This window comes from Scardinius erythrophthalmus (assembly GCF_964197995.2).
Source record: "Scardinius erythrophthalmus genome assembly, chromosome: 19".
Classification (NCBI taxonomy): domain Eukaryota; kingdom Metazoa; phylum Chordata; class Actinopteri; order Cypriniformes; family Leuciscidae; genus Scardinius; species Scardinius erythrophthalmus.
In genome coordinates this window covers 7,347,010-7,361,035 of record NC_138239.1, presented here as the reverse complement: position 1 = coordinate 7,361,035, position 14,026 = coordinate 7,347,010, and the positions used below count along the sequence as shown (strand labels likewise).

Here is a 14,026-nt window from a genome sequence, read left to right as displayed (position 1 = left end):
AATTAAATGTTTAGACCGCCTAAACCGCCGATGTGTTCTTGAGGTTTGTTGGCAAACCTCCTGGCAAACAGACGTTCCCTCATGAGTACATGGTGAGTCCAATCCACTAAAACACAGATGCACAGGTTGTAAATGTATGAATTTTGAATGATAAAAAATAACACAGAAAATCAAGCAGAATGTTTTTAAACACTTGTACAGTATGTGGTTGGAGATATGGAAAAATGTAAATGTTTACATCAGGATTACCTCACTCTCATTAAGAGTTATCTTCCCACTTTCACAGAGTCTCTGGAATATTCCTGATGAAGAAAATAAAGGCTGTTAAAATGAAATAATAATAATAAATACACAAGGTATTTAGCTCAACTATTTGAGGAGCATGAAAGGTTCAAACCAAATTTTGTTTACCGGTTTGTGTGACACAACTCTTGGTAGCTTACCCTAAAAAAATATTTATTTTTTACATTTTATTTTACAGTCCTGAACATCAAATTAGGGCGGCACGGTGGCTGGTGAAATGGCCCATAGATGTTACACTGAGAGTGTAAGTGTGAATGTGAGTGTTTGTACTGAGAAAGGCTCCAGCTTTCTGCATAAGGAAGTCAGAGAGAGAGAGAACATCAAATTGCTTTTCTGTCTAGTCTTACTCACTCGCCATGCAGTTCAAACGCATGACAAGGCAAATGAAACCCTCCAGAGAGATCTGTTCTGAAGCACCACCATACCGCACAACCATGAGACTCAGGATGTCTTCATTTATATGCATGCCTAGGGCACAAGAACCATGACATAAATACAGTATCTATACAATGTGTGATTGAAAATATGATATGTATCATAACATCTCTGTTTTCAATTTTAGGGGTCACTAGGCAGCCTTACAGATGCACTGTACCACAGCAGTGATGTTTGTAAAAAATAGTTAATGCAAATATTTAATACTTTTCTTCTACTAATTAAATTACAATATTTTCAACATTTTACTACCGCAAAGTATAAACTGTATAAGCTTTAACCTGTTTTCTCTAATGCATTTTGCAGTTCGTTCAAATCCAGAACCCCATCTCTGGAAGAATCCATGTTGTAGAAGATTTCCTGTAAAAAAAAAAAAGAAAAAAAAAAGAAAAAAAAAGGGGTTCACTTTCAAATGAAAATTATCCCATGATTTACTCACCCTCAAGCCATCCTAGTGTATGACTTTCTTTTTAGACAAATACAATCAGAGTTAGGCTACATTATTATAGGCCAAAAGCTAGAATTTTACTTTGTAACATGTTGAATATTAATATTTATCTTACACAAATTCATTGTTTTGCTTCAGAAGGGCTTTATTAACTCCCTGGAGACGTGTGAAGTTTGTTTATGACGGATGGATGCGAGTTGTTGGTTGCAATCCACTGCCATTATAAAACTTGGAAGATCCAGGATATTTTTTTAACATAACTCTGATTGTAGGCTATTCGTCTGAAAGAAGAAAGTCATATACACCAATCAACAATCAAAGCTAAATTCCAGACTCAAATCCACTCACCTTGTACATCATAATGCGGGTCCACAGACGAAGAAATTCTGATCCACGAAGTCTTCCAGTGACAGAGAACTATTTTTATTGTCAGGAAATATTTCTAGAGCTAAAACATCTTTCACATCACGTTTCTTCACAGTATGACTGGAAACACAAACTGATGGGGATAAATCATATATCATCATTCAACAAATAATTTTTTTATCGTTTTAATTAAGGAAAAAAAGGATACATCTGACATGGCAATTATACTTCTGCAGGAATCCAGGCCAAATCCTTCAGTATTTTTATTTCCTAAAAGGTACGGGTCACATTTGTGAGATTTATGAGGCAATTTGAGATTTCTAAGCTATATTTCACATAGAACGTACAGGATTTTTAAAACACTCACCTCTGAGTAGGTTTTCATGAAGAAGCTGTTGAAGTTTCTCAGCATCAACAACTTTGTACTGTTTCCAAAGAAGACATTCAAGAGTTTGAAGCTTGTAGCAGCTCATTTTATTTTTTGATAATATATTAGCGCACATATTTACCTGATCAGAATATTGTCGAAACAGAGTTTTAGTTTTGAATTCTTCATCCAGTTTATCATTGTATGCGATCTAAATATGATAAAAGAGACAACTGTATCATCGGCAAATGCTAAAATCACAATTAATGTGATAATCTATCTTATTAAATCTTATTAAAGATAATCTACGCTTTTACAATTTTATGATAATATCACATTCTCAAATCTTAAAATGAATAAAATGTTAATTTATGTAACATTATATTAATATTTTTATAGAATAAAAATAATGTAATAATATAGCTGCAAGCAGCCATTACTGGGGCCAAGCAGAATAAGACAACAAGACATGCCAACAGTGCTGAAAGTGTCAGACCAACTGCAATAATGAGCAATTAAAGACATTTAATGAAGATTTTAAGAGAAGTGGCTAAAAAATCATATAAACAGTAATTAAAAATATGATTTAATGGATTATCACTTTTGACCAATAGGTGGCGCAGTCACAAAACTGATGTGATGTGGTCAGAGTGAAGTGACAATGAGACATACAAAGTTTGGTGTCAATATGTCAAGGCATTGCAGAGATAAAGCCTGAATAGTCCTTTTGGCATCATGCCTCAAATTTGCTGCTGCGGTATACGAAAACGGTTTCGTCAATCGACACGAAATCCATAACTTTTATGATACGATTTGATATATGATTCGTATACGATGATACGATTCGATTTTGGTGAAAATCGGACAAACGGTCTAGGAGGAGTTCGAAAAAGTAGGTTTTAAATGAAAATCAAGATGGCGGACAGGAAGTTAGGCCAAATAAGGACAACTTGGTATCTATGTTCTCGGCCTGACCCAAGGAATCTATTAAGACTAGTGTCATTTCAATAGGCCAATTTATTCAAACGTTATTAGCCTTTTTGTAAATTTTGTTATTACTTTTGACCACTAGGTGGCTCTGTCTTGAAATATTTTGGGTACCTTCATGGGATGGTGCTGATGGCACATTTTGATTTTTGTAATATTACACCAATGCATTTGTTTAGTATAGCCTTTTATTTCACAAAACTGTTTTGAAGTAAATGGGAATTTCATGTTTTGTTCTATTATAGCACCACCAAGAGGCTCAGTCCCACCATTTTTGTATGTGTCCTTAGAGTAAGCCCATACATATTTGTGTCAATTTTGGTGAAAATATCTCAATTCGCTTCGGAGTTATAGACATTTATATGAAAAAACACGTAAAAAATGACTGACACATGACTTTGATTGGATTTTACTACCCCTTACTATCAATATTTTCGCATTTGGGCAATGGCAATTAGTTAACAAGCTATGATTCTAAACTTCTGACAGTGGTTTCGTCTCGATCGGACTAGCGGTTTCGAAGATATAGCCAAATGTTTTTTAAGCGCTAAATCACAACGCTACACAAACCGTAAGGAGAAACCTAGCATGTTTGGTATCGTAGGACTCGGCAAGGATTCAGGAGTCTAATTAGATGAGTCTCGTTAAAATAAGTTGACCACACCCAAAGTTATAAGCATTTGAAAAAGAAATTCACCACTAGGTGGCGCTGTTTCGAAACTTCTCAGGTTCTTTGAGGACATCGTGCTGATTACCCATACCAAGTTTCGTAACAATCCGTTCATGCGTTCATAAAATACAGCATTTTAGCACATAATTCAAAATGGCCGACAGTCAAAATGGCCGATATGGTAAAATTGAATATGAGTCGACTCGGCATGTTGCCCTGAATCTAACGAGACCAATTTTATGATTTTTGGACAAACTGTTCAGAAGTTATAAGCAAAAATAGCCATTTTTCATATCTCCGGACCAGTAGGTATCGCTGTGCCGAAACACAGGATGTAGCCTCAGGTCATGCTTGTGACGATATGTACCAAGTTTGGTCTGAATCCGATAAACCGTTGCGGAGATACAGCCTTACATCTGTTTTCACAAGCGCTACGTAAAATTTGTTCGTGGGTTTATCGGAAACGGTTTGACAAATCAACTTGAATTCCATAACTTTTTGTCGGCATGGTCTGGAGATGATCTGGTTTAATTTTTGTGAAAATCGGAGCAACGGCCTAGGAGGAGTTCGAAAAAGTAGGTTTTTCGGAAAATTCAAAATGGCGGAAAAATTTCCATGACGGAAAATGACGTCATATGGTGCAATCGAATCGTCTTGAGCTAGGGAATAAGTGGGCAAAAGAATTTTGTTGATAGGCCTTAGGGTTCAAAAGTTATTAGCATAAACATGAGTTAACCTTTGCACAGTTGGTGGCACTAGAGGGATTGGTTTTAAGACACCAAATTTGCTATGGTGACTTTTCAGACTGTCCTCTATCAGTGTGCCAAATTTCATAGCTTTCCCGCAAGCGGTTCTATGGGCTGCCATAAACTCCCAGAGCGGAAGAAGAAGAAGAAGAAGAAGAAGAAGAAGAAGAAGAAGAAGAAGAAGAAGAAGAAGAACGGGAACAGATACAATAGGTGCCTCCGCACCTTCGGTGCTTGGCCCCTAATTTAATGTGCAGAAGAGTGTTCATGTAATAGATTCTGAAGTTGTAATTATACTAACTTTATTTGTACAATTAATACTGTATAATTCCCATTGTAGGAGAGTTAACAAAAACAAGACAAAGAAAAGGTTTAGTTGCAATTGCAGAGATATGTTGAAAGAACCAATATAACTAATTCAATGATTGCACATATTGACACACTTTACAAAATAAATCTGTGTATTATTACCTCGTCTACGAGATCCACAAGAAAATCTTTCTCTGTCCTTTCTGTGTCCTTTCTGGATAAAAAAAAAACATTAACACAAATTTTACCTGTGTAATAAAGCACATGATTGTGAACTTTTCAGTGTATAAAGTCAGTTTTCCATATTCCAAGCATAAATAATTACTCAAATTTTGAATATTGTAAAGTTATAGTCAATCTCTCAGTCCTTCATGTAACTTACTGAATGTTTATCTCATTTTTGCACAGAATGGACAGGATGAATTCTGCGTTCTTATTAGGAAAGTAAGTGGATGGTACAATGAGATACTGTCCTGGCTCCAGTCTGAATAATTTCATCACTTCTCTTGCATTCTGAAATGTATCAGTTGATGCCACAAGATTTCTGCTCTTGAAAAAGCTTGATCCAAACTTTCCCTCAGATCTCATCTAAAGGATAATGAAACAAACAAACAAACAAAAAAAACGTATCAGAAAGGTATGACAGCTTATGTAATATGTAATAGAAACTGTGAGTATATTTTACTTGCCTCGGGTGGAACCTGTAAAAGTTCAAAACAAAAATAAAGGTTACACTCTAAGCACAATGGCATCATTGTACAACCATATTTATTGCCTTTGTGTTTGTTTGTTTGTTTGTTTGTTTGTTTGTTTGTTTTTGTGTGTGGTTTTTTATGTTTTTTTGTGAATACTGACCGCAAACACGTAGAAGCCGATGTAATGGTGTGAAGCCTGTTTTCTGTTTCTCTTGTCAGGTTTCTGTATGAGGGACACCAGAACATTGCTCTGGCCCTGATCACAGGCCTTATCCATCTCATTAATCTTCAGCCAAAACTGGGGGTTGGTACAAAAGGTGTCTACAATTACAGGACATGGGTGTTAGAAGCAGATTTGCATTCATGACTAGTAGCTTTATTATTATTATAATTAATTAAAGCACCTAAATGATCCATGAAGCCTCCAGCTGTGCTCCCAGGAACCCAGCTGCCATGGTGGAACTTGGAAATCCATTGACATGCAGACTTTTCTTCCAGAAAATCAGGAGAGGAACAGCAGATATCCATGCTGTCAAATGTTCTAAGGAAATCATTCATTGACATCCTGCAAAAAAAAAAAAAAAAAAAAAAAAAAAACGCTTCATATATAAATCCTAGACAATATGTAACTCATGTTTTAGTACGCATTAAGAATCTTTTTCAAAACATGGTTCATAGTATACTCACCAGAACTCTCCATTTTCATCCCGAAGATGTTGTTTGCGGTCCTCATCACTCACTTCTTTCCACAAAGGTGAGCTGAAAGAATTATGTAAAACATACATCACAATAAAGGATCATTTTGACTGTACAATAATCAAACAATTTCACAAACTTTTTTGTTTGTTGAGAACTGTGAAAAATAGAACAATTTGTTGTTGAATGTTTTCACTGCCAGTTCTGCTAGTTACTTATGTTTAACTGCTACTATTGTGTGATATAATTCATGATTTGTTATCTGTTGAGTATTTGGTAAAAGTTTTCTACAGTCTGCTTTAACATCTGAATCTGATCATTCTTATATGAATAGCTTCAATAATATACTCTGTCTGTATTTTTTTCTTTTACTAAAATAACAACTACAGAAGTTTTGAATGTTATTGTTATCAGTTAGGAATAATTGACGACAGGCCGTTGAATTATTAGAAAAATAATGCACACCCGACCCGAGGTGGTAATGCGGTCACGACGCGAAGCGGAGTGGCCGTTCACCTCGGGTGTGCATTGTTTTTCTAATAATAATGACACACGACTAGCTGACACATTCTCAGACTGTTTTCATCGCAGTATATTTTAAACACCGACTTTGATCACAGACTGAACGCGCTGAACAAGCGTTTGGGCATGATCAGTCATCAAATTACATTCATAACAGGCCTTAAAGTGTGTCCTTGGCTCGGCTTTATGCAGTTATTAGAGAGAGATGTTGCAATAATGAGACAGAAAAGCATGTGCGTCAATATTATTATTTATTTATTAATTCAATTCGTTTTAATTAATTCGTTCATTCTTTTTTTTCTATTATTGACAGATGATAGTAGACTAGCCAAATAAATGGGGGGAAAAAATCCTTTTAACAAGTAAGGCCTATCAATAATTATTTATTTGTTATATTATCTGCAATAAAAATCCGTGCTGCAGGACTATCCATTTATTTACCCTATATTCAGTTTAATTTTCTATTGATTATAGATAGAAATATAGGCTTTATTTATTAAAATTAAACTGCATGTTTCCATTGATTGTGAAGCTAGACTACGCGAAGTGATATGGAACTGTAATGCGGTCAAGACCTGCCTGGAACTACTTTAGCTGTGCATTTCCCTGAAAATAATGCACACCTTAGAACGTTCGTCAACCAATCAGATTCAAGCATTCAACGGCCCTGTAGTATAAGTCTTAATAATAGATTCATTACATTTGCTTCTCATATCCTCATGTATCCACTGGCTGATCCACTGACTATCTGGAAGTATTCTTGTATTACTCCAATTTATAAAGAAGGTGATCCACATTCTTGATCCACAAAATAATAGACCTATATCAATAATTTGTGTTATTGTTAAAGTATTTGAACAATTTATTTATAATCTGTTATCAAAGAACCTAGAAAATACTATTTTTAAATAATATTTTAATGATATCTTATCACCTTTCCAATCTGAAATTAGGCCTAATTATTTAACAACTAGTTCTTGTCTAAAATTGACAAATTATGTATTTTCAGCATTAGATAATGGCTGCCTTACAGGGGCTGTTTTTATCGATCTGAAGAAGGCTTTTGATTTAGTTCATAAATACTTATTATAATATGAGCTTTATGCATTTGGTCTCTCTCAAAATGTTTTACTGTGGGTTAATTCTAATTTACATAATAGAAAACAATGTGTTATCATTCAAGGGGGAAAATCTGATCATTTTTCAAGAAAGAGGCATACCTCAAGGCTCAGTGTTGGGTCCACTTTTCCATTTTTATAAATGATGTTCCTTTTATTCTTTCACATTCCTCTGTTCATCTTTATGCAAACAGCCCTGTTACTTATACCTTAAAACCTTATTTGTTTCAAATTCAAAATATATTTCAATCAGATAATAATGGTTTTAAAACTAGTGAAAAACAAACTTAAATGTCTCTCAGGGTTACTATAAAGATATTTTAATTCAAGAAACCAAGATACCATGAAGAATCCACAACACACACAATAACATAGACGATAACCGTCAGGGAACAGAACGAAACAAGGATTATATAGATTATATATTTGCTTCTTTATTTTGAGACATGACGTATATGCTTTAGATTATGTTATATCTATGTTTAAAAGCCACGATTTAGAGAGTATCTGTAAAGAGGTGTGGACCAAAATCCCTCCTGAGATGTGTGCAAATCTGGTGACCAACTACAAGAAACTTCTTACCTCTGTGCATTCCAAAAAAGGTTTCTCCACCAAGTACCAAGGCATGTTTTGCTTGGGGATCAAATACTTATTTCACTTAATCAATTTATAAACTTTATTTAATGTGATTTTTCTGGATTTTTTGGTTGATATACTGTCTCTTTCCGTTAAAATAAACCTACCATAAAATTGTAGACCCTTCATTTATTTGTAAGTGGGCGAACTTACAAAATCAGCAGGGGATTAAATAATTATTTCCCCCACTGTATTATTGCTAGACAAACATTGTCATGGTCAAGTAATGTTTCGTTTCTTTATCATGTCTTGTTTAGTTTAATAGTTGTATTATCATTTTCTTTTTAGTTTCTTTGTCACTGTTTTGCTGGTTTCTAGTTCTTAGTTTGTTACCATGGTTTCTGATTAATGCACACCTGTTCCCTGTTTCTTTGATTGCCATCCTGTGTATTTAGCTCTCAGTTTCCTCAGATCTCTGTTCGTCGTTGAAGTTATGGTAGATGTGTAGAGTTCACTTGATTTCTTTGTTTATTACAACTCATGTTTCATTGTCATTCTGTGTCACTCATCCCTCCTTTTAACAAATTTAACAAGAGAATCTATGGGCCCTATTTTAATGATCTGAAATGCAAGTATCAAGCGCGAAATGCAAGTAACTTTGTGGTTGCTATAGTAACGCTGTTGCTATTATACCGGCGGGATAAATGACTCTTGCGCCCGTCGCAAATCTAAAATGGGTTGGTCTGAAGTAGGTTCATTATTCATAGGTGTGGTTTGGGTGTAACGTGAAATAAACCAATCAGAGCGTCATCTCACATTCCCTTTAAGAGCAGGCGCGCTTGTTCCATGGCGGATTGCTATTATAACGGCGGATTTGCCAGACGCGCGCCACGAGCGGTTCACAGCCGAGGAGAGCAACGTTCTTGTCAGTGCCGTAAAACACAGAGAAGTTACATTGGGGGTGGAGAAACACACCCAAATTAGCTTCGGTTAAACAGGTATAATAATTTGGGTAAATGTGTAAGCTAGATTTATGCCTATTTTTTCACATCTTCATGGACACAACAATGATTTCCCTCATGTGTTAATATTTTTCCTTGTAATAATGTATGGTTTTCTAAAAATGAGAACTGCTGCGTCTGTGTGTAGATGAGATAAGGAAAGTGTATGTGCGTTGTGCACACGCCACTTTGATTATGGCCAAGCATGCACCCTTAAAATAGCATATGAATAACATGCGCAACGCGCCACTGACTTTAGACTAGGTTTTTCCTGGTCAGTGGCGGAATTGTTTTCTAAACCTGCAAAATACGTTTGCGCCGGAGCACACCTCCTCTGCGCTGAACCGCCCCTGGGAGTCAATTGCGCTGGGTGCAAGATAGGGCCCTAAATGTCTAAAATGTGTGGTTAAATAAAATCAGTTCTTACTCGTCACCCCAGTCGCCTTTCCACTCAGTGCGTCCCCATGGGTTGAACAATCTCACCAGCTGAACTGGATATTTACCTCTCATGACCTGTGGAGCATGATTTTAAATAATTAGTAGTATGAAAATGTGGCAAATCTTTCTGATATTACCAGTAGCTTTATTTTGTAATTTACCAAAATTTTGAAGTAAAACGCATATGTTCAATTTTAATCATTTGTCACATTTGAGCACTAAGATTATGCAAAAAGGCCAAATCATGTACAAACATGTAAAGCATGGGGTGTATCAAGTTTGTTGGCTTCCATTATCTTTTGTCCATAAAATATTTACCTTAAGACCTTATACGAATCTGATGCGTGCTGAGACTTGATTTTGTGCAGTCTTACCTGGTAAACATTTGTCACAGTGTAAGCGTGGCCCAGAACAATGCCATTTGGTAATTTTTCCTCATTTTCTTTCTGATTACGTGGAAACAGAGAAAAATTATCAGAAGATAGATGGTGTGGTGTAAAAGTCATTGCTTAAGAGGTGCTGTAAGTGTTTTGTTTTTTTTAATCCCACAAATGAAAATGTCCCTGTACAATGTAGTCTATTTTTTTCTTTTTTCTTTTTTGCTTACCCCTGCTGGAGTTGCACAGCCCATAAGGACTTCTGACTGGAAAGCACGGTACATTATCTCCCACAAATCAGTTGGAGCTGTTTTCAGTTCGTAGTGCATGTGAACCCCACCGGTGAAGTCCATGAGGGCTTCAGATACACAGCCACTGTGCATGTCAGCGTAGGAGCCGCACACCCTGTAACAGTCATTCAAACTCGAAATTGTATGCCGCAATGTAATAGACATAAATTTGAGGACTAATACAGTACATTAATCACAGGTTGAATTAAAGTCGTGTTTACTGTATATTGACAGCACAATTGCTTACATATACTTGAAATGATTTTTTATAAAGTCACTAAAAGATGTACAGACACTTACTTTGCATATGCTTTCTCCATCAAGGCTGGCCAGAACTCATTATATGTTTTTGATTGGACAAAAATCAGCCTGTTGTTGATTGTTGGCAGTTTGTCATCAATCACAACATCGTACCATTTCCCAAACCACCAGAACTGTAAGTTTAAATAAGCAGAACACTGAGTAAAAAACTAACAGGAATAACTATTACTTGGGGTTTCGATTCTGGAAAATATGATAAAAATATAATTAAATATTGGAAATGATGGCATGAAATAAGAGGAACTCACCCTGAAGTGAAATAAACCAGTATAATTGTGGCTTAACGATTGTCCATCTGGGACGACCTTCTGTAATAATTTGTCTTGAAATGTTAGAGCCCCAACAGAGGCCAGAAACCAGCAGTTTCCTGAAGAAAAAAAAAAAAACACTAATTGAAACTGTGTAAACTAATACACTAATTGTAAATTTGATATGCTGTCTTTCATATTCCACAACTCATTTATTATTTTTTTCTAGTTTTGCTAGTGAAGGAATTTACTTTGTTTTCAGCAGAAATTAAGCCTAAATATAGCCACAAGAGGCAATCATCAGGCACCAATGGCTCAGACTAAAGGATGTTGCAATGCATCTTTTCAAATATAATAAGTCTTTAAGTGTGTCTTTATAGATGTGTTATTCTGTATATTATAAAAGACAAATAATATTGTCTCTTAATTTTCATTAGTCATCAATATAGGCTTACCACATCACAAAAATTGACAAATATGTTTACAATATTATTGGGATAAATTAAAGTTAAAATAGCATTTCTTTGTACAAAATACAATAAGGTTACTTGGCTTAAATATAGGTTAAGCTTTTATTTAAACAGAGCAGGTCGCTTTATCTCAATAGCCCCCTCTAATCTTTTATTGGAAAAATAATCATGGCTGACTCAATTAATGGTCTACAATGGCATAGGTAATTGAACTGAACACCATTTTTCTTGTATGATGCCGCTAGGTGGCAGAGTTTTTTTATGTTTTTTATACTGGTTGAAACTCTCTTCTCATCTTGATGGCAATCAATAATTGAAGTGGTCTTCAACTGAAGTTTAAAAATTATCATATCTTTAGTGGAAGTCCAAAGAAATGCACGTCCGATCATTGCATTTGGTCCTGATGACCTTCCTGCCTGTATTTCCATCACATGTCATCAGCGGGTTTCATGAGGCTATGCTGCAGAGTTGTAGACAGACAGCCAAAGCGCTGCCGTAATTACCGTAATTAAGAAATGGCAACCAGTGACGTTCTACCCGGAGCGGTTCACCTCCTCAGGCTCGGATTTTTGTGTTTCTATGGCAACACTATCAACGCAAAAATGTATTTTCAGCAGTCAGGTGGTACAAGTAAGAGCTCTGCAAGTTGTTTCCTTTACGTTCAATATTATTGTAGTGTTATTTGCTTTGAGACGCGAGGTAATTTAACACCGTCTCTCATGGCGCTTTGCAGATCTTATGGGATCTTATGCTTTCAAAGCTAGCTCGCTATTTCTAGCGTCTTAAAAACTGTCTTCCCATGGTTTAAGTGTCTAAAACTCAGACATACCTATATTCCCTTGGGCGTAGTCAAACCTGGACACTGTATCTACAATAAATTCAGCTTTATCTGGATACAATTTCTGAGAAAAAAAAAAAAAAGTAATATCTTCAGTATTTGACTTGTGATCAACTGATGCTTTCTGTGAAAGGGATGTGATTGAAAGTTGTTTTTAGTAGTGTCTTTTAAATTCTTTAAAAAAAATTAATTATCATAGTTCACACTTCTAATTAGTTGTGCATTATTATCAGAACATGTCAAAGATGAAGTATAGATTACATACCGATGGTCTTATCCACTCGACTCGGGCCATGACTTCAGGCTCCAGCAGCCCTTCGCCAATGGAGCGAGCGTCTGGTGGGAAAAACTCATCAACAAATCTCTGTCTTGTCTTAAGACAGTAGGCTTGCAAAAAGTTGTAGTCCTGATCCATGAACTTCAAAGGATTTGTTTCAGAGCCCATGCCGCCCTTCGTGTTGCGGTCATCCATGATTTTTAGGCACATGCCGTGTGGAACCGCTGGAGGAGGCATTTTGAAATCTGTCTGGATTTCTTTACTATTAAAAAGAGGAAATTACAACAACAATACAAAGATATTACATTGCTTTAATAAAAGTTACCTCTGTCACATTCATATTCACCAGTTCCCATTGACAACCTGTGCCATTCCCTGCCACCAGAAATACCAGCCGCAATCTTTATTTTAAGAGGAAGGTCAATGTTTACCCTGACAGATCAATGTGTCAGTTCATCTTACAGCTCTATGGCTGTTCTCGTGGTATGCGTGCTAAGAGTCTTTGAATATAGTTGTTCACATGTTCGATTAAACCTAAACAGAATACATCCTGTTATTGATTTTTCGGTAACACTTGATAATAACGTTCAGTTGTAAGTGGTTAGTTAATGATGAACTAATCATTTACAAAACATGAATATGCGTTTCATAAATGTTCATTAAATTATGTTTTTTTTTTTGTATGTATGTAGAAATTAGAGGGTGCAGAAAGTGTTGTAAATGCCTTGTATACACGTACAGATAATTTGTAACAGGTAAGCAACAGTGTTCAACACAATGATGTGTAAAAGCATGAATAAATCATTTTCAACACTTTCTGCATCCCCTAATCTAAAGTGTAAACTATTCATCACTTGTAAATGTATTACACATCATTCGTAGATCTTATGCCTTATTGATTCTTGAAGTGGTAATCTACGAATGATGTGTAACACATTTACAAGTGATGAATAGTTTACACTTTAGATTAGGGGAGTCATGTTTCATAAATGATTATGTAATCATTTACTAATCACTTGTAAATGACTTGTAATGGAATTTACAAAACATACACAAAATGTTAGCATATCACTTGCTAATCATTTATGAATATTTTGTAAATGATTAGTTCATCATTAAAGCTCCAGTATGTGACTTTGGTATTTGACCACAAGAGGGCGCAGTTTCCAACAATAACAAAGGCGAAGCTTGATGACGCTATGAAGGAGGTGACGATGGGAGATGTGGTTTATAATGCGTTTTCACCATCTAGCGATGTATCTAAATGGAATTAATGAATCATGATCACGGATGAGGTAATTTATTCGTTTTTGTATTACCTGTATGTCTTATCGTATTATTTTATGTCATCATAATTAATGAACTGCAAGGGACGTGAAATGTTATGCTATATTAGGCTATCCCGTTACAACATACAGCTATTTGTCAAATGATTTGTTTGGTTAATGTTGTGCAGTTTTACGTTTTTTATGGTTAATGCCGTGTTGTTTAACGTGTTCAAACCAATATCTAAAAGTAAATTTGAACG

The 14,026-nt window shown here is 35.5% G+C and overlaps 1 protein-coding gene across 1 annotated transcript; it reads right to left on the bottom strand.

Moving 5' to 3' along the window:
* Window positions 1-646: 646 nt before the first annotated feature.
* LOC308707697 (calpain-1 catalytic subunit-like) lies at window positions 647-12,735 on the bottom strand (the record flags this gene model as incomplete). Its single annotated transcript, XM_081394313.1, has 16 exons — window positions 647-771; window positions 1,920-1,977; window positions 2,062-2,130; window positions 4,794-4,845; window positions 5,014-5,219; window positions 5,321-5,332; window positions 5,487-5,647; window positions 5,731-5,891; window positions 6,014-6,085; window positions 9,667-9,752; window positions 10,052-10,123; window positions 10,285-10,459; window positions 10,645-10,778; window positions 10,914-11,032; window positions 12,213-12,285; window positions 12,487-12,735. 16 exons carry the CDS (start codon window positions 12,733-12,735, stop codon window positions 647-649), a joined length of 1,824 nt encoding a protein of 607 aa, XP_081250439.1.
* Window positions 12,736-14,026: the final 1,291 nt, after the last annotated feature.